Here is a 19,345-nt window from a genome sequence, read left to right as displayed (position 1 = left end):
TCAACCTCCCAAAGTACTGGGATTACAGGTGTGGGCCCCCCAGCTCAGTTTTTTCCTTTTCAAAAGAGTAATTGGAGAGGAAGTGGGGAATATAAATAAAGTCACCCTTTATTCCCATATTTATCTTTCATAGACTTTAAAATATTATTATGACATGGAATATGTAAGTGGAACATGTTTGTTAAATGTGTATTTATTAAAATCATCATTTGTAAGTTTGAAATTCCCAAAATATCTGCAACCTTTATGATTTTCAGTACAGTTTGTTTTCACAGGATTTGGATGAAGCCATTAAGACTTGTACTAATATTCTGTTTCAGTTATCATGTGATGGAACCCCAAAGGGTTCATGTAGAGGTAACCCTAATGTGTTAGACACAGGAGCATGTGACTTGAGAAGTTGGTCTCTTTGGCTTAATCAGCTATTTGAATTAGCTCAACATAAGCAGAAAGTGGCTTTTCTTGTAAAGTAACACCATGCATGCCTTGCTCCATTTATCATTAAATTCTGTGATTGCACTTGCCAAACCTAACTCTCTATAATCTTGCATATGTGTGTTATCTCTGATTAATAATAACATTGCCTTGTTATCTCTAATAAAGCTTTGGGTACTTAAAAGTACAATGTTTGGCAGCAATTAAACATGCTACACATGAAGATAACTTTTTGTCATTTGAGTAATGTTAACCCAAACAACATGGTTTTTGTTTTTCTTTTTGGCTGACTTTAGGGACTGAAAGGAGGACTTCAAGAATGTCCACTGTGCTTAAGCAGGTAGTGCCAGGACATTTGGATGTAAACCCATCCAATAGCTTTGCTCGAGGAGGTTAGTAAGATTGATTTTATAACTGAGCACTGATGCAAGCTTAAAAGCAGAAAGCATTTTTCTAGATAGTTGATATTTTAAATCAACTAATTATGGTTCAAATTGTTCTTAATTACCCTCTTCTGAATGAATGGTCAAATTTATTACTAGCATGATGACAGATGAACTTAGCCTCGTGGGACAAGAAGTATAATAATTGCTGATGTCATGTATATTGATAAGTTTGGGAGCATTAGGAGGTAAGGGGAGCATGTCTAAATGACGAGTCAGCCCTGGGAGTACTCCATGATACTCCAGATTTGCAAGGCAGAAAGACCAATCAATCACAGAAGTATAGATAGTTAAGGAGAAGTGATTCCAGATCCAAGGAACTCCAAGTCCTGTTATTTTTGCTCTTGTCCTCTGAAATACTGCTTTGGAGAATAAGACATCGTGATATCCAGGTAGCTGCTGGCATGAGGAAATCGAGAAAGGCTAAGCATTCGTTATTTTAAGCTCCATAAGGTCATCCACTTTGTTCTCTGGAAGTTTATGTGAGATTCTTTCACTCTGCAGAGGAAATTCCAGACCAGAATTTTTTTTTTTTTTAAGACAGGGTCTTACTTTGTTGCCCAGGCTGGAATGCAGTGGAACTATCATAGCCAACTAACTGCAGCCTCCAACTCCTGGGCTTGAGCAATCCTCCTGCCTCAAGCTCCCAAGGAGCTAAGACTACAGGTGTGTGCCAACACTCCCAGCTCAATTTTTAAAATATTTTTTGGGACAGAGTCTTACTGTGTTGCCCAGGCTGGCCTTGAACTCCTGGCCTGAAGCAGTCCTCCCACCTGGGCTTCCCAAAGTGCTGGGATTACAGGCATGGGAAAGCACCTGGCCCCAGATATCTCAACTGTGAAGTCCCACTGTCTCACAATGGAGTCACAGAATCTTAGACTTTTCCTCTCATCCCCATATAATGATGAATAGCCTTAAAAAGATACTAAGTAGGCCGGGCGCGGTGGCTCACGCCTATAATCCCAGCACTTTGGGAGGCTGAGGCAAGCAGATCACCTGAGGTCAGGAATTCCAGACCAGCCTGGCCAACATGGTGAAACCCTGTCTCTACTAAAAATATTAAAATTAGCCAGGCGTGGTGGTGCACGCCTGTAGTCCCAGCTACTGAGGAGGCTGAGGCAGGAGAGTCACTTGAACCAGGGAGGCAGAGGTTGCAGTGAGCCGAGATCGCAACATTGCTGGGCAACAAGAGCAAAACAAGAGCCAAGATCACTCCAGCCCGGGCAACAAGAGCAAAATTCCATCTCAAAAAAATTACACACACACATATGTACACACTAAGGAAGTAATCTTGTTTCTGCTTGAACATCATCAGTAATGGGAAACTCATTTCTTCCCCCAAAATAATCCCTTACATTTGGGAGCAACTCTATGTGTTGCTTTCTCATATTGACCACCACTTTGACTTATTGGCCCTAGCTCTATCCTCTGAGGTTAGAAAGTAAGTGTAATCTCCCACACCTAAAACCCTTCAGGAAAAACTCTTGTCAGGCTTGCTTTCTACAAAATTCACTCTTTAAAAAATTCACTTTTTTCCCTTTTGAAAACCATACACATCCCCAGTATTGGCCCTTTGGATACTTTCTTTTCCTGCCTTTAGTTAACTCTGAATATCCCCAGTTCAAATGGTTGTAGTCCGCTCACCATCCTTATCACTCTGAACACTCCACAGAGTTGAACCCAGCACTCTAGGTGTTCTCACAGCCTAAAACTGCATTCGGCTCCATCACTAGGTTAACCCATGTGGAGATTAATATCATTTGAAGTCCCTGTCTGCTTTATATGTGCTATTGTTCTTGAAAACATACTGGCCTTGATGGTTGCTTTTTGGATCCATTAGCAGTATTATAACTAGGAAATTTCATGTTTTGGGATGTGGACTGGTATTTTAGACCTTTGGGCCCTGATTCTGTCTAGCGGTACATTTGCTGTTTTGCAAGCCTTTTGTCATCCATACATTTGATGATTGTTCTCATGTGATTCTTTGTTTAAAAAAATGTTGAACAAGCCAGAGCTAAAGACAAAGACCTACAGCAAAATAACATAAACCTCTCTGAAGAAAAAGATCAATCTGTTCATCTATACTGGTTATGAGTCTTCCCACTAAAACTCACCAGGCCCATATTTCTAAATCTCTGTCAGTCATTTTAATCCACTATTTGCCAATCTTTCAAATAATTAACTGCGTCACCAAGGGTTTTACAGTTACTTTGCTGTGACTTATTATAGGAATCAGTGCTTTTTTTAAAAGTAATTATAAATAGTCCGTTGATAATCCATTCCTGGAATTTGGTTCAGAATCAACATAAAGATTCTACTTTACAAAATTCACTTTTTCCCTTTTGAAAACCATACACATCTCCTAGTGGTCATACTGGTTTTTTGGATACTTTCTTTTCCTGCCTCGTCAGAACTTTCTGTCATTGCAAGATTTCCTAAGAGCTTTCAACCTTCTTGAGTCATCTTTCCAATTACTGTGTCAGGCCTTGAAGTCGTTGTATTAGTTTCCTAGGGCTGCCATAACAAAGTGCTACAAATTGGGTGGCTTAAGCAACTATTGTCTCACAGTTCTGGAAGCTGGAAGTCCAAGATCAGGGTGTCAAGGGGGTTAGTTCCTTCTGAGGGCTGTGAGGAGGAATCTGTTCCATGCCTTTCTCCTAGCTTCTGGAGGTTTGCTGGCCATTTTTGGCATTGCTTGGCTTTGGAAGCATTACCTAAATCTCTGCCCTCCTCTTCACATGGCATTCGCCCTCTGTGTCTGGCTCCAAATTTCTCCTTTTATAAGTATACCAGTCATATTGAATTAGGGGCCCATTCTACTCCACTATGACCTCATGTTAACTAATTATATATATTCTGAGGCACTGGGGGTTAGGACTTAATATAAATTTTGGGAGGGGGACACATTTCAACCCATTACAGCCATATATTTCATTTTTCTGGATTTTTAGGGTACTACTATTTTAAAGTTTAAGATACAAACTTTGTTCTTCTTATCATTTCTTTCTCAGTGAATTTGAACTAAAAGATGGTACAGTGATTTTTCTCCTTAGGGTCCTGGTATTTCAGTTGCTAAGCACTCTTGTCAGAATTTGGTTTGAGATTGCATTTCCCCTTACTGCTTTATTTACCATATGAAAGTTTATATTGCCAGCAAGGCAAGTCAGTAATTTTTCCACTCAACTTTTAGAGAATGCAGCTTTCAGCAGATGTCTAGTTGATTGAAGCCCTCCCACCCACAATCTGATCTTGTATTTTGCCATTGTACACATCACCATGTTATCGATTCCAACACTTGGCCAGGTGGCCTATAATATAAATTGTGCTACACAATTGTCTCTACTTTTATGTTGGTACCGAAGATTCATGGATTTTCAACAATCTTTTTCTTTTTCTTTTTCTTTGAGATGGAGTCTCACTCTGTCACCGGGCTAGAGTGCAGTGGTGCCATCTTGATCTTGGCTCACTGCGACCTCAGACACCCTGGTTCAACAATTCTCCTGTCTCAGCCTCCGAGTAGTTGGGATTTCAGTCACATGCCACCATGCCCAACTAATTTTTGTATTTTTAGTAGAGATGGGGTTTCACCATGTTGGCCAGGATGATCTCGATCTCCTGACATCGTGATTCACCCACCTCAGCCTCCCAAAGTGCTGCAATTACAGGCGTGAGCCACCCCACCTGGCCTTAACAATCTTTTTCAACTACATTATATTCTTTTTTAACACTGGCCTCCAGCTCTTGGCTTCTTTTATACAAGGGAATTCCCAGTAGTGGTTATATTCTTATGACTCCATTCTTTGTTAATCCTAAAGGCACCCAAAAGGCTGTATTTACCTTTTCAGATTAAAATCTCCTATTTAACTTATGACCACTATGTGCACGTCTGAGGCTGTAATTATTATTTCTGACACCCTTCTCAAATACTTTCTGCTGAAAATTACTGTGAATTTGGCTTGTTTCCTTATGACAGTTTTGTACTCCTAACCAGGTGCCTGTCATTCTGGTATCTTAGGCTAAAATCCAGAAACGCAGATCTCATTTTTTTACTCCATCTCTTAACTCTTCACTCCCAAAGCCTCCAAAACCTCCTAAAGTCCCAGTGATAAACTGGACAAAGAGATACTGCTGTTTCCTGACACCTTGAACATTCTCTGTGATGTCTAGAACTGTTTCTGTGTTTCTTCTGATAATGTCATTCCTTCTCAAAGTAGGAAGAATGAACTGGGGCAGGCAAGTTAAGGATCTCAGAAGATTCTCTATTATGGGAACATGCCAGGCAGACACACATTTAGACTGGCAGGGCAAGACTAGGTTAGACATGCCCATGTCCTGCAAGGAATTCATTTCCTTGTATCAACTCAAAGTACAGAGTCTCTTCATTCTTCCAGAGTTAGGTACCACTGTGGGAGGAACCTCCTATCATCTAATTCTTCTTCTATTATTTTTTTTTTTTACCCTAACCCCTAGTTCTTCCTAGCCTTTTTCTTTTTGCTCCCCTATTTTCACAATTTTTTTCATTCCTTTCATTTTCATACAGTCCTAGTTCCTACTTTTCTTATGTTTTTTTTTTTTTTTTGAGACAGAGTCTCGCTCTGTCACCCAGGCTGGAGAGCAGTGGCGCGATCTCTCTCACTGCAAGCTCCGCCTCCCGGGTTCCCACCATTCTCCTGCTTCAGCCTCCTGAGTAGCTGGGACTACAGGTGCCCGCCACCATGCCCGGCTAATTTTTTTGTATTTTTAGTAGAGTCGGGGTTTCACTGTGTTAGCCAGGGTGGTGTCGATCTCCTGACCTCGTGATCCACCCATCTCGGCCTCCCAAAGTGCTGGGATTACAGGCGTGAGCCGCCGCACCTGGCCTACTTTTCTTATGTTATTTCCACTGTGTGTCTCTCCTGGTCTGATGAGCCAGGGTTAAAATTGACCTTCACCTCTTTTTCAGTCAGGATGATCACTTTGCATTCAGCATGCATGTTGGTGAGTTCCTAATACAAGGGATGTATCCTTTTTTACACAAGAATCACTTTAAAAGAAAGAAGTGAATAGATCACATTGTTTTTCATTTAAAATTAAAATAACATTTAAGCCCAATGGGGGAAGCTCCTGTATTTACAACTTCGATAAATTTCTTTGTTGAGTAGAAAAATGCCTTGAGAAAATCAGTACTGTCTCTCAAATACCGAAATATAATAGCTGGGTATATTTGAGAAGTAGCCACTTGGAGGCAGCTTTTTAATTCTTCATCCTTTACATTTTAAGTTTTTCTCCATTTTATCCTTGAAATAACCTCCAGGATAGGTATTTAAAGAGGCCCAGGGAGATTAAGTGACTTGGCCAAGGCCACACAGCAAGTATCAGTACAACTGGGACTAGAATTAGTTCAGTATTGCATCGTATCAGTGCAGATATATTTACTGAATATATCTTGTGTCTCATGCACTGGGCCAGTTATAAGATCAAAATGATAAATAAGGCACCACATGTGACCTTAGCATCTCTTTTCCTTTTCCCCTTTCGTCAGAACAGAGTAGAGAAAATAACACCAGTGCTTAGGAAACACTGGTTCTCTGAACAGTAATGCATTCCTATGGGGAAAATGAACTGTGTCTTATCTTCCCTGAAGCAGTCCCCTTAGCCAGTTCCTACTGATTGGTTCCAAGGTCACATGGTTCCTCAGGAAACAGTACATCAAGAGTTTAGTTACATTCTAATTCAAACCATAGTCCCAGTACTTACTGTATGATTAAACAATTTAGGAAACCTCTTAATTCTCAGTGTCTTCATCTTTAAAATTAAGGTAATAAATAATACAGATTTTTAAGGTAGTTATGAGGAATAAATGAAATAATATATGTAAAACATTTAACTTAGTAACTAGCCCATAGTAGTATTTTAATAAATGTTAGTTGTCATTATTATTATTATAGTTACTGTTATCATTGCCATTGCCTAATACTCTGCTGAAATGGGAAGAAAGTTGACATTTGCATTTAAATTGCTTTGAGCCTTACTGATCTAAGGCAAGAGATAGAAGGCATATGCCCTAGGTCTAGCCAGTGACTTTCAAACTTGTTTGATCATGACTCACAGTAAGAAATGTATTTTATATTTATGTGTATTCCTACCACATGCAAAATGTATAATATATACACTAAGGCATATGCAAAATGTATAATATATACACTAAAACAAAAGTTTTGTGAAACAATATTCATCTGTATCACATGCAGTGCTCATTAGTATTTTCAACTTTAATGTTTAATTTTGAAAAAAATACTGATTTGACCTATTAGGGTGACTTCCCAAGCCACTAAGGAGGATCCTGCAGTTTGGAAAAACACTGCCTGAGACCCTTTGCTGGTGTTAAGTGCCCAGGACATCTAGAAATCATTCAGGAAATCTAAGTAGACCTCACCACCCACAACCAATGCACTAGTCTAATTCCTTTGGTTAAAATGACTTCCAGATGGGATTAGAATTCTCAAAGCCCCCTGCTGGCCCCATATCAGTACTGGCCATTTTATCATTGCTGATTTTCTACTAATTGGCCAAAACTTGGCAGTTTTTCATTGATGAGCCCTTCTTTGGGGGAGTCCTTACTATTTTTTGTTTAATACCCCTCTTTTCACTCTTTCAGTGAAAATAGTTGGGTTGAAGATATAATAATGAATCACAACAGCTCACAATGTATTGGTTTGCACAAAGTAAATAATCAACAAATTCTTTGAGTGCCTGTATTTCAGGCTCTCAGCATGGATACAAGAATAAACATGATTGGGTGCTTGCCCTCACTAGCACCTGTAAACCAAAAAGTACCTGAGACAGGTCTCAATAAATTCAGAAGTTTATTTTGCCAAGGTTAAGGACTGTGCCTTTCTCCAGCAATGGTTTCGAGGGCTTTAATATTTAATATTTAAATGAGAAAGAGGGAGGATATAGTAATCCACATGTTACAAGAAAAAAGGAGCAGGTAGGGGAATGGTCAATTATGTATTTGTCTATAAGATAAAGTGAACATACCAGTAGCTATCTGTGGATAAATTTAACCTTTTAACTGTAGCTATTTGTTTAGGAACAAAAGGAAAAGCAGCTTCTTGTATGTCTCAGCTTTCAGCCTAATTTTTTCCTTTTGGCATAGTGAACTGGAGTCCTGAGTTTTTATTTTCCTTTCACACACACAATCTTGTAGAGTGAAAGAATATGCAGATAATCATGATGCAATGTGATCAAAGTTCAAATAGAGCTCCCCAGCTTGGGAGCAGTCAGGAATGCCTTGAAGAGGTACTAACATTGTACCTAGATCTTAAGGGTTATGTAGGAATGTGTCGGGTAAGGAAATGGGAGAAATCATTCCAGGCAATAAGACTAGCGTAAGAAAGTGTGATGTGTTAGGGAAGCTGTATCTCGGAATCAGGAACTACTCAAGCGTCACTATCATCATCTTAGTGTCCCATTTTCAACAGGAAAGTTCAAAATTTTGGCAGAAAGGAGACAGTCAGCCAACACAGAGGAGGCCACACAGTGTGCCTTGGCCATGTCGTCCCAAGCCTTTGTTCTGTCTTGCAGTCACATTCTCTATCTGTCATCAGCCAGCACCTCTGCAGCCCTTACTTTCTGACTTCCTTCGGCCACCAGAGCCATCAGTGCCCTTCATTTTCTGCTTCTAAAGGAGTGAAGTGGGAATGAAAACTCACTTCGAATGATTTTTGTTATGTCATATGTTACACAATTTTGCATCATATAACTTAATACTACTATTAAAGATTGCAATCCTGACTGAATAAATATAAAATCATTTCCTCTAATTGACTTGAGCAATTTGTTTGCTTGGAAAGTGCTAAAACTGCTCACAATTTTTGGTGTGCCATCATATAAACTCCTTTCTTTCTGTCGGAAAAAATATATTACTCAAATTACAAAACTATTATCTCTAATACTGCCTATCGTTTTGGTGCAAGTAGGGATTTTAAGAGAAGTCATTACTTCAGTCATCACAAGCTGTATTATTAGTGGTATTGGGTATTGTCACAGGGTTATGAATTTTTGCTGCTCGTAAGTATTTATGGAAAATAAATGTAATTTCCAGATGAAAAGAGAAGGAAGATAGCGTGGCAATGCTTAATGCTGCACTGCAGAAGTGCGCCCTCAGTTATTCCAAATGGTTGCTAGAGCTTCATTGTTTCCTGGTGTGATGACCTTGCTCGAAGAACAAACGTGTTGTACAACACGCAGAATTCACTAGTCTCCTTCAATATGAGGACCAGTGTATTCCTAACATTTACACATACACACCCCAAATTCCTTAATTTTATTATATAAATTTGTTTCTGACTGAATGATAATCTTTAAAAGCTTATTCCATTTGGTATAATTTTTTAGTGGCACCTTCTGCTGTGTGCTGTCCATTTCATTGTGCTTATAATATTTATAAACAGGTGCTGAAATTTCATTTAACAGGTACTCAATGCATCTTTTTTTTGTGACTGCAGCTTTTTGTTTGTTAACTAAATCTTCTACTTTTATCATATTTACATTTTTCCCATTAATTTTAAAAATTAAATAGCCTATTCTTCTCTTACTCAGTCTGCTCTGACATTTGCTACTTATATACATTTTATTTCTCTTTCTGTCTTTAATCTTACCTACCAGTGCATGGGTACAGAGATAAATGTTTTACTCAGTCAAATCCCAAATCTTCAGCTAAGGGAAGAGTCCATAATCAAGGTACTGTATTATGTGTCCTGATATGTCACTCTTTTAAACCATCTTCATGGGAAACTACATATGTTACAAGTAATTTTTTTGCATTTGTAAAATTATATCCTTTATTCTCATCTACATTCTGAATTTCCTCTGATTCCATTTACAAAAAAATTAATAATTGCCATAATGTCTAAGAAAAACTCATAAACTACATAGAAAGATTCATGCAGCTGGGTGCCGTGGCTCATGCCTGTAATCCCAGCACTTTGGGAGGCTGAGGCAGGCGATCACCTGAGGTCAGGAATTCGAGACCAGCCTGACCAAGATGGTGAAACCCCATCTCTACTAAAAATACAAAAATTAGCCAGGCGCGGTGGGGCACGCCTGTGATCCCAGCTACTTGGGAGGCTGAGGCAGGAGAATCACCTGAACCCGGGAGGCGGAGGCTGTGGTGAGTCGAGATCGTGCCATTGCACTCCAGCCTGGGCAACAAGAGTGAAACTCTGTCTCAAAGATTCATGCATGTGAAGCTTAAATGAGCAATAAAAACTTTTCTTGGGAACTGGTCTCCTGACCCCATAAATGCTTATAAAGAGAAAGAGAAGCAGAGGTGACATTATCATGGTGACTTCTGGTCACCTAGAAACATGACTTCGATTTAATACTGGGAAAAGACTAAAGCTTCTCAAACAGGCTTTCTAGATCTAAAGAAGAAAGCCCACTTTAGGGAGGCAGTAGGAAAGTCCTATATCCCTGTGACCCCATCACTGAGATAAACACCACAGTTCTACAGGCATTTATGAGGGCCTCTTGATTTGAGGGTGATACAGTGCTAGTCAAATTTGAGAATTAGTATATGCCTTTGTGTCTGGATGTTTGATATTTAATAGTCTCACTTGCATATAGAAATCCTTGATTTTTCTAATTAATATAACTAAGGTCAACTTATCTCACTGAGACTTGCATATAGAAATCCTTGATTTTTCTAATTAATATAACTAAGGTCAACTTATCTCACTGAGACTCTTCTAGCATTTTAGCTTGCCCTTTCTCTTAGAAGACATCTGCTTCTGGCTGGGTGCGGTGGCTCACGCCTGTAATCCCAGCACTTTGGGAGGCATGAGGCGGGCAGATCACCTGAGGTTGGGAGTTCGAGACCAGCCTGACCAACATAAAGAAACCCTGTCTCTACTAAAAATACGAAATTAGCCGGGCATGGTGGTGCACGCCTATAATCCCAGCTACTCAGGAGGCTGAGGCAGGAGAATCACTTGAACCCAGGAGGTGGAGGTTGCAATATGCTGAGATCATGCCATTGCACTCCAGCCTAGGCAACAAGAGCGAAACTCTGTCTCAAAAAAAATAAAATAAAATAAAGATATCTGCTTCTGACTGTACATTTTATTCATTTATTTTATTTTATTTTATTTTATTTTATTTTAGAGACAGTGTCTCACTCTGTTGCCCAGTCTGTAGTGTAGTGGCGCTATCTCGGCTCACTGTAACCTCCACCTCTGGGGGTCAAGCGATCCTCGCATCTCAGCCTCCCAAGTAACTGGGACTATAGGTGTTTGTTTTTTGTTTTGTTTTGTTTTGTTTTGTTTTGGTAGAGACGGGGTTTCACCATGTTGCACAGGCTGGTTTCAAACTCCTGGGCTCAAGCGATCTGCCTACCTTGGCCTTCCAAAGTGCTAGTATTACAGGCATGAGGCACCGTGCCCATTACTAAATTTATAATTTCTCATTCTTCATGGATACTGAAAAAAAAACTATAATGTAATCTTGTTTAGAATTACATCATTTTGGCATGATATACAAATATTAATTCCATATCCAGCTTCAGATTTTAGTAGACTTGTGAAGTTTCTATTTTATATCTTTAAATGTCATGTGAAATTGGCCAAATAAGCAGAAGAATGTTCCTTACTTTTTTCATGAAGTCCTGAGAAATTAACTCAGCATTTGCCTTGTTAGACTTTACTAGTACCTCCTGCCAGCTTGTTTTGTTTTCAGTGTCAATGTACTGTTTCTACTTATGATCTTAGTATTTACTTTTAAATCCTGAATTTACATCAAAATATAAAATAAGATTGATTTGGGGGGTTTGGTAGGTCTGAGGCTAAGATTGTGTGATTTTGAAATGCTGTATTGGATAATGCTTATGTTACAGAAGTAGCAAATGACCATATGGCTTATGATTTTTAGATTAATCAACTTGCTATGACCTCTAAAATTGTAGCTCCAGAGCATGCACCTTTTTCCTTAGTCAGTGGTATTCCCACATTAGATTATCTCACTCCATGACTTTGGCTTCTGTGAAGGTGTGTGGGCAAGTCTTCGCTCTAGCACTCGCTTGATCAGCTCTCCAACATCCTTCATTGATGTTGGCGCCCGGCTGGCAGGCAAGGACCATTCGGCCTCCTTCAGTAACAGCACCTACCTACAAAACCAGCTCTTGAAACGGCAAGCAGCCCTTTACATATTTGGTGAAAAGTCGCAACTAAGGGTAAGATTTCTTTTTCTCACTTAGAAACTTTGTGGATACACTAGGGCTGTTTATAAAACATGTATCACAAACCAGGTTTGCTAGAATTTTTTTTTATAGCATGATTCTTAACCTGGAGTTAATAATCTCAAAAAATTTAGCTCTCCTTTTGAATTTATTTATATATATTAATTTTTATATAGATACATACACATATATACATATGCATATTTATTAGCCACGAAAATAAATATTTATTCATGACAGTAAAAAATCAACATAAACATCAGGAATACTAGGAAGTGTACATATGAAAAAAGAAATAAGGCTTCATCAGGCTGTGTTTTCAACAGCCTTGATTCAGTTTCCACAGGAATCTGCCCATGACAAAACAGATAGTTTTGTTGTTGTAAACCTACTGATAAAAAAGGCTATAGAAAGATAGAAGAATGGAGAGAGGAAGACTGTGGTGCCACGTATGGAGGCAAGGCAAGGCCAAGTCTACATTTTCTGAGTAACACTTGTTAAAACTTCTCAAGGCTATACAGAAAGAGACACATGTCCTAAGACATGTCAGAAAATTCAAAATACTAGATGCTAATCAACTGTATTCTTACTGTTAAGTTGTTGTGCTAAAGAACTTCACCAGGCTGAGGGCCCATAAATTGTAAAGATGATCTTTTCCTCCAAAAGCAACGATAATTCCTTGAATTTAATGTTTTGCAAGTCACGCATTACAAAATAAATTTCATTACCACGAATAGGTGTATAGGACATGAAAGTTACCTGTTAACTCAGAAATCTCAACGTTTAGTCCAGTGCTCCAGTTGGCACTGCACAACCTAGACAGACCTCTGGCTGAACCGTGGAGCAGAAACTGTGAGCAGAGCAGGGTGCCATTAGCAAGATCCCACATGCTTGGCCCTTAAGACACCAGTAACTGAGTCATCTCTTCTGGAACAGGCTGGTGGCTTTGCTAGCTCTTCTCCCACTGCCTGGACTGCTGCAACCACTTAGTCACCAGCCTTTAGGGTAAAGGGCATAAAACTGCTGGGTAATGCTCAATTTTTAAATCTGCATATGTGTCTTCTGATACAGTAAATAATTTTATATCCAGAAAGTAGAACACTTTTCTACAGCAATCCAGGGTTGCTGGTGCCAGTGTCTTCTCCAGAGCACAGACTTTCCATGCTTCAGCACAACACTTACTCGTGATCCGAATCACTCACTCTCCGAGGTTTAGCTCCTTAATACTCCCCTCTGCCATTCTCTTTGCACATGATTTCTCAGATTAGCTGTGTGATCATACGTATTTGAGGAAGAAAGAGTTGGATGCTGCCTTTTTCCTTCCCTCTCTTTTTTCTTTCTGTCTGTCCTTCCTCAATAAAGTATCATTATTATATATTTTTAATTTTTTGAGACAGAGTCTCACTCTATCGCCAGGCTGGAATGCAGTAGCATGATCTCAGTTCACTGCAACCTCTGCCTCCCAGGTTCAAGCGATTCTTCTGCCTCGGTCTCCCGAGTAGCTGGGACTACAGGCATGCGCCACCATGCCCAGCTTTTTTTTTTTTTTTTTTTTTTTTTTTTTTTTTTGGGAGATGGGGTTTCACCGTGTTGGCCAGGATGGTCTCCATCTCTTGACCTCATGATCCATTTGGCCTCCCAAAGCGCTGGGATTACAGGCATGAGCCACTACGCCCGACCAAGTATTATTATTTTTAAAAATGTAATCCCACCATTCTGGCACAGTAGTTGTCAGCAATTGTATATATTCCATTCAGATTTTATCTTTTATTCGATTTTGTGTGTAGAATACGGCTCTGTATTTGTCTGATATGTGCCACATTCTAGCTAGCACAATGCCATCCAGTTACAATTCCATACCTTTTTCTCCCAACAAAGAAGCATAAAGGAAAGTCAGTAAATTACAGTGACTTATTCTGAAAATAATCTTGAATTTGACCTTTACCTAGGTAAATTCACATACTTTTAATACTTGATTATTGGGAACAAATTCCTTCCAACCTAATGGAGTGTCTCACTACTTTGGTTAGTAACTCCTGGCTTCTAAGATAGGCATACCTAGCTTATGTATAGTTGGGAAATAGGAATCTACCTTTCCTGAAAAGTAAACTATGTTTTGTCTATTATAAGTTTTTAAAAATAATTGAAAGGAACTCATGTATATCACTAGGTTCTTTATCTGAAGCCTTAACATCATGTTTCCATGTCATATAGTAGTCTCCATAACATTTTAGTCACTATTCAACCCGTATTGTTGGATGTTTAGGTTTCTTTATCTTCTGTACATAAAGTTACAGTCACAATTCCAAGCAAATAGGTTATTTTGTTTTTTTTTTTTATTGAGATACCATTCCCAGAGGTTTTTTTCCTATTAGATTATTTCCTTAGAGTAGCTTCCTTAAAATGGAATTATTAAGACAAAGGAAAAATTATAAAATACACATAACAAGATTTACCATCTTAACCATTTCTAAGTGTATGACTCAGTATTATTAAGTACATTCACGTTGCTGTGCAACCAATCTCCAGAAAGCAGTTTTACTCTTAGAAAAGCAGATGGTCCGGTAGAGTAATTTGGGCAAAATGAAAAGAAAGTGGAAACATTTGGAGAAAATTAATTCATTCTTTGGCATGAAAAGTTAGAGGACTTTTAAATCTTCACAGCTAGGTTATTAAAAAGAAATATACCAGTAGGCCATCAGTATAGCATTCTTTAATTACAAATGCAACACTCATACCACACACAAAATAAATTCCATATGGATTAAAGATGTAAATGAGAAAGTACTCAAATAAATATAGGTTGATACATATATAATATTAAGTGAAAAAATATCCCAAAGATAGAAATGAACAAAGCCTTTCATGGTTTTTTGATGTAATTTTTTTTTTTTTTTTTTAGGTGGAGTCTCACTCTACTGCCCAGGCTGGAGTGCAGTGGTGTCATCTCAGTTCACTGCCACCTCCATCTCTGGGGTTCAAGTGATTCTCCTGCCTCAGCCTCCCGAGTAGCTGGGATTACAGGTGCCCGTCACCACACCTGGCTACTTTTTGTATTTTTAGTAGAGATGGGGTTTCACCATGTTGGCCAGGCTGGTCTTGAACTCCTGGCCTCAGGTAATCTGCCTGCCTTGGCCTCCCAAACTGCTGGGATTACAGGCATGAGCCACCATGCCCAGCCATGTAATTTTTTATTATTGACTTTTAAGAAGTAGGGCCGGGCGCAGTAGCTCACACCTGTAATCTCAGCACTTTGGGAGGCCGAGGTGGGCGGATCACAAGGTCAAAAGATCAAGACCATCCTGGCCAACATGATGAAAGCTCATCTCTACTAAAAATGCAAAAATTAGCTGGGCGTGGTAGTGTACGACTGTAGTCCCAGCTACTTGGGAGGCTGAGGCAGGAGAATCCCTTGAACCCAGGAGGCAGAGGTTGCAGTGAGTCGAGATTGTGCCACTGCACTCCAGCCTGGGTGACAGAGAGTCCATCTCAAACAAACAAAAAGTCACCACAATGTTGGTAGTCTTGGGGCAGCAAGAAAGTGATTTTTATTTCTTTCTCAATATTTATCTCTACCTTTTTTCATTTTTATTATGAATATGTTTTACTTGCATAATAAACAAATATGTGCATATCTACAAACTTTAATACATGTACAGTCTGGAACTCCTTACCATATACATCTTGGGAAGACTTAGTTTACACTGTTGGAGTAGTCATACTGTCCATTATCATTAGTTGCTCTTTAAACTTCCAGGTTCATGGCCTTATAATTGACTTATATTTGGTATTATAAGCTCCATCAAGTTCCAGTCTACCAGTAGTCTCTTCCAGTTCTCAGAATGAGAGCATTCTTAGGCTAAGTAATCTACCTCTAGTAAGGACTAGATTTGCCATTCTAGGCAAACCACTAGACTGTACTGAATGGCCCTTCCCACCAACACTGACACATTGCCATACAAGATTGACTCTCTTGACCCATTGGCAGCCTCTGCAGCTATTTGGCCCCAACTAACTGTTTACCATTATGCACTGCCCCATTGGAAACATCACTCTTTTACCTATAGCACTTCATCTGCCTGATTCTCTGAATCTTTATCCACAGAACTTCAAGGTAGAATTTGCTTTAAATTGTGAGTTTGTTCCTGTTGAATTTCATGAAATCCGGCAAGTGAAAGCCAGTTTTAAGAAGCTGATGAGGGCTTGTATCCCAAGCACCATCCCTACTGACTCAGAAGTGACCTTCCTGAAAGCGCTGGGAGATTCTGAGTGGCTCCCACAGGTAATGTCTGAAGCAGCTTCTTTCTTTATAACTCAGAGAAACAGAGGCCAAGTAGATATACAGAACTGCATTTGAGAAAAAAAATACTTGGTTCCCCCACTCGCCAACATTCTCCTCCTTCATTGCGTGCCATCAGTAAAGGCCTTTCAGTTTCAGGAAATCATCTGATATAGGAGGTGAGGGAGTAGAAGTCTTGATCGCTGGGTTTTTATCTCTGTGTAATTCAAAGTTTGGTGTCTATAGGACACTAAGGAGAAAATTATTTTTAGATGGAAATTTTTGATGTAGTAAATTTAATCAGCGTGTATATACAGGGGTCCTGCTCTGTTATGAGTACAGTAAGGATCCAGGGCAGAGGACAACTTCTACATGACTCCAAGAGCTCTCACCTTTCATTTGTCTGCCTATCCCAGGTCTCTAGATTTTAGATTCACCCCAAACTACCCACCAAAGGCACACTGGATGCCCCCAAGCCTACCTAAGGCTAGAGAAAAAAAAAACACAGTGTCTGTCTTTCAGTTCAGTCAACTTTGGGATATTCTTAATGGAACTTTTATTGAGAAATGAAAGGGCCTTGTCTTTAAGCTCCTTTATTTCTTATATTGCCCAGGCTGGTCTTGAACTCCTGGCCTCAAGTAATCTTCCCATCTCGACCTCCCAAAGTGCTGTGATTACAGGCATGAGCTGCCATGCCTGGCCCCCATTATTTGTTATCACCTTGCAGAAATTCCCAGCCCCCTGCCTCTATCTACCTCCAAGCATCCTGCCTCTTGTTTCCCACAGCACATTGGACTAAAAAGCAAAAAAAAAAAGGAATGATGTCAGTATCCAGGGCAGTGACTGTTCTCAAGATACCTAAACCAAAGAGAAATGCTACCACATATACATTTGGCTATAAATGTATCATGCCGTGTTCATTATTATTAAGGCAATTTATGGTGCTTTGCATACCCATGGAAGGAACTGATCAATACTCCCTTCTGTCCCCAGGCTATGAGCCCAAGCTCCAAACGGACCCCACCACCCAACTTACCTATCCATGTTTCTGATACATTCTGTGCTCTGCTCTTTGCTAGAAAGTAGACGTGTACCAAAAGTTAGGGACTAAAGACAGTGGAAATAATTGCCCACTTGGGATACTGACATCTTAAAAGTTAACTCTTTAAGCAAATTCTTTTTTTTGACTTTAATTTTGTGTTCAGGGGCACATATATAGGTTTGTTGTATAGGTCAATTGCATGTCTTGGGAGTTTGGTGTACAGATTATTTCATCACCCAGGTAATAAGCATAGTACCTGATAGGTAGCTTTTCTGTCCTCACCCTCCTGTCACCTCCAACCTCAAGTAAGCCCCAGGCATCTATTCGCTTCCTTGTGTCCATGTGTACTCAATGTTTAGCTGCCACTTATAAGTGAGAATATGCAGTATTTGGTTTTCCATTCCTGTGTTAGTTTGCTTCAGCTGTGTTACTGCAAAGGACATACGCTCATTCTTTTTATAGCTGTGTAGTATTCCATGGTGTATATGTACTGTATTTTCTTTATCCAGTCTACTGTTGATGGGCATATAGGTTGACTCCATGTCTTTGCTATTGTGAATAGTATAGCACTGAACATGTGTGTGCATGTGTCTTTATGGCAGAACAATTTATATTCCTTTGGGTGTATACTCAGTAATGGGATTGCTAGGTCAAATGGTAATTCTTTTTTAAGTTATTTGAGAAATCGCCAAACTACTTTCTACATGACTGAACTAATCTACATTCCCACCAGAGATGTATAAGCATTCCCTTTTCTCCACAGGCTCGCCAGCATCTGTTATTTTTTGATTTTTTAATAATAGCCATTTCTTAGAACGAATTCTGAACCCAAAAGAATTCAGGCCTGGTGATAGCTATGTTGTAGAAACAGTTACGTGAGGAGCTTCTCATTACTGAGTAGGACATTTGCCTTATTCCTGTGTTTAAAGTAGCCTAGGCTGGGCACAGTGGCTCGCGACTGTAATCCCAGCACTTTGGGAGGCTGAGGCGGGTGGATCACCTGAGGTTGGGAGTTCGAGACCAGCCTGACCAACATGGAGAAACCTCGTCTCTACTAAAGACACAAAATAAGCCAGGCGTGGTAGCGAGTGCCTGTGATCCCGGCTACTTGGGAGGCTGAGGGAGGAGAATCACTTGAACCTGGGAGGTGGAGGTTGTGGTGAGCCAAGACTGCGCCATTGCACTCCAGCCTGGGCAACAAGAGCAAAACTCCGTCTCAAAAAAAATTTTTTTTTTAATAAAATTAAATAAATAAAGTACCCTAGGTCTGTTTAAGATATGGGTTTTTTCATTTTTGTTCTTGTTCAGAGATGGATTCAAATTGCAAATTATGTCTGATGATCATTAAAATATTTTTTAAAACTAGAATGTTATACATTTGGTTTTAAAATCTATATATTGTTCTCACATCTTAATTGTTTATTAAGGACTTTGAGCCAATTGATGTGGCTTTAAAAACTTAGCAAAAATATAAAAGTTCTTTTCTCATTTAGTACACAGCACATGGAGTTTTTTTTTTTTTTTTTTTGGAGACAGAGTCTTGCTCTGTCACCCAGGCTAGAGTGCAGTGGCACAATCACAGCTCACTGTAGCCTCTATCTCCCAGGTTCAAGCAATCCTCCCACCTCAGCCTCCTGAGTAGCTGGGACTACAGGCAGATGCCACCACGCCTGGCTGATTTTTGTATGTTTTGTAGAGATGGGGTTTTGCCATGTTGCCCAGGTGGTCTCGAACTCCTGAGCTCAAGCACTACTCTCGCCTCAGCCTCCCAAAGTGCTGGGATTACAGGCGTTGAGCCACCACGCCCAGCCAGGGGTATCTTTTTTAACATATAAATCATTTACCATAAAATTTATCCTTATGATAAAAGTGTACAACTCAATGCTTTTTGGTATATCCACAACGTTTTTTGTTTGTTTGTTTGTTTGTTT

General features: G+C 39.5%; 1 protein-coding gene across 1 annotated transcript in view; it reads left to right on the top strand.

The window, feature by feature from the left end:
• Nucleotides 1–19,345, top strand: part of SBF2 (SET binding factor 2) — a 549,657-nt gene that overhangs the window by 497,026 nt on the left and 33,286 nt on the right. The window contains exons 29-30 of the mRNA XM_011947619.1: nt 11,903–12,087; nt 16,199–16,375. Coding sequence (XP_011803009.1) covers nt 11,903–12,087; nt 16,199–16,375 — 362 coding nt within the window. The remainder of the gene's footprint in view (nt 1–11,902; nt 12,088–16,198; nt 16,376–19,345) is intronic.

This window comes from Colobus angolensis, unplaced genomic scaffold (assembly GCF_000951035.1).
Source record: "Colobus angolensis palliatus isolate OR3802 unplaced genomic scaffold, Cang.pa_1.0 Scaffold269, whole genome shotgun sequence".
Lineage (NCBI taxonomy): Eukaryota > Metazoa > Chordata > Mammalia > Primates > Cercopithecidae > Colobus > Colobus angolensis.
Note: the sequence above shows the minus strand (reverse complement) of the source record. Positions and strands in the feature narration are given on the sequence as shown.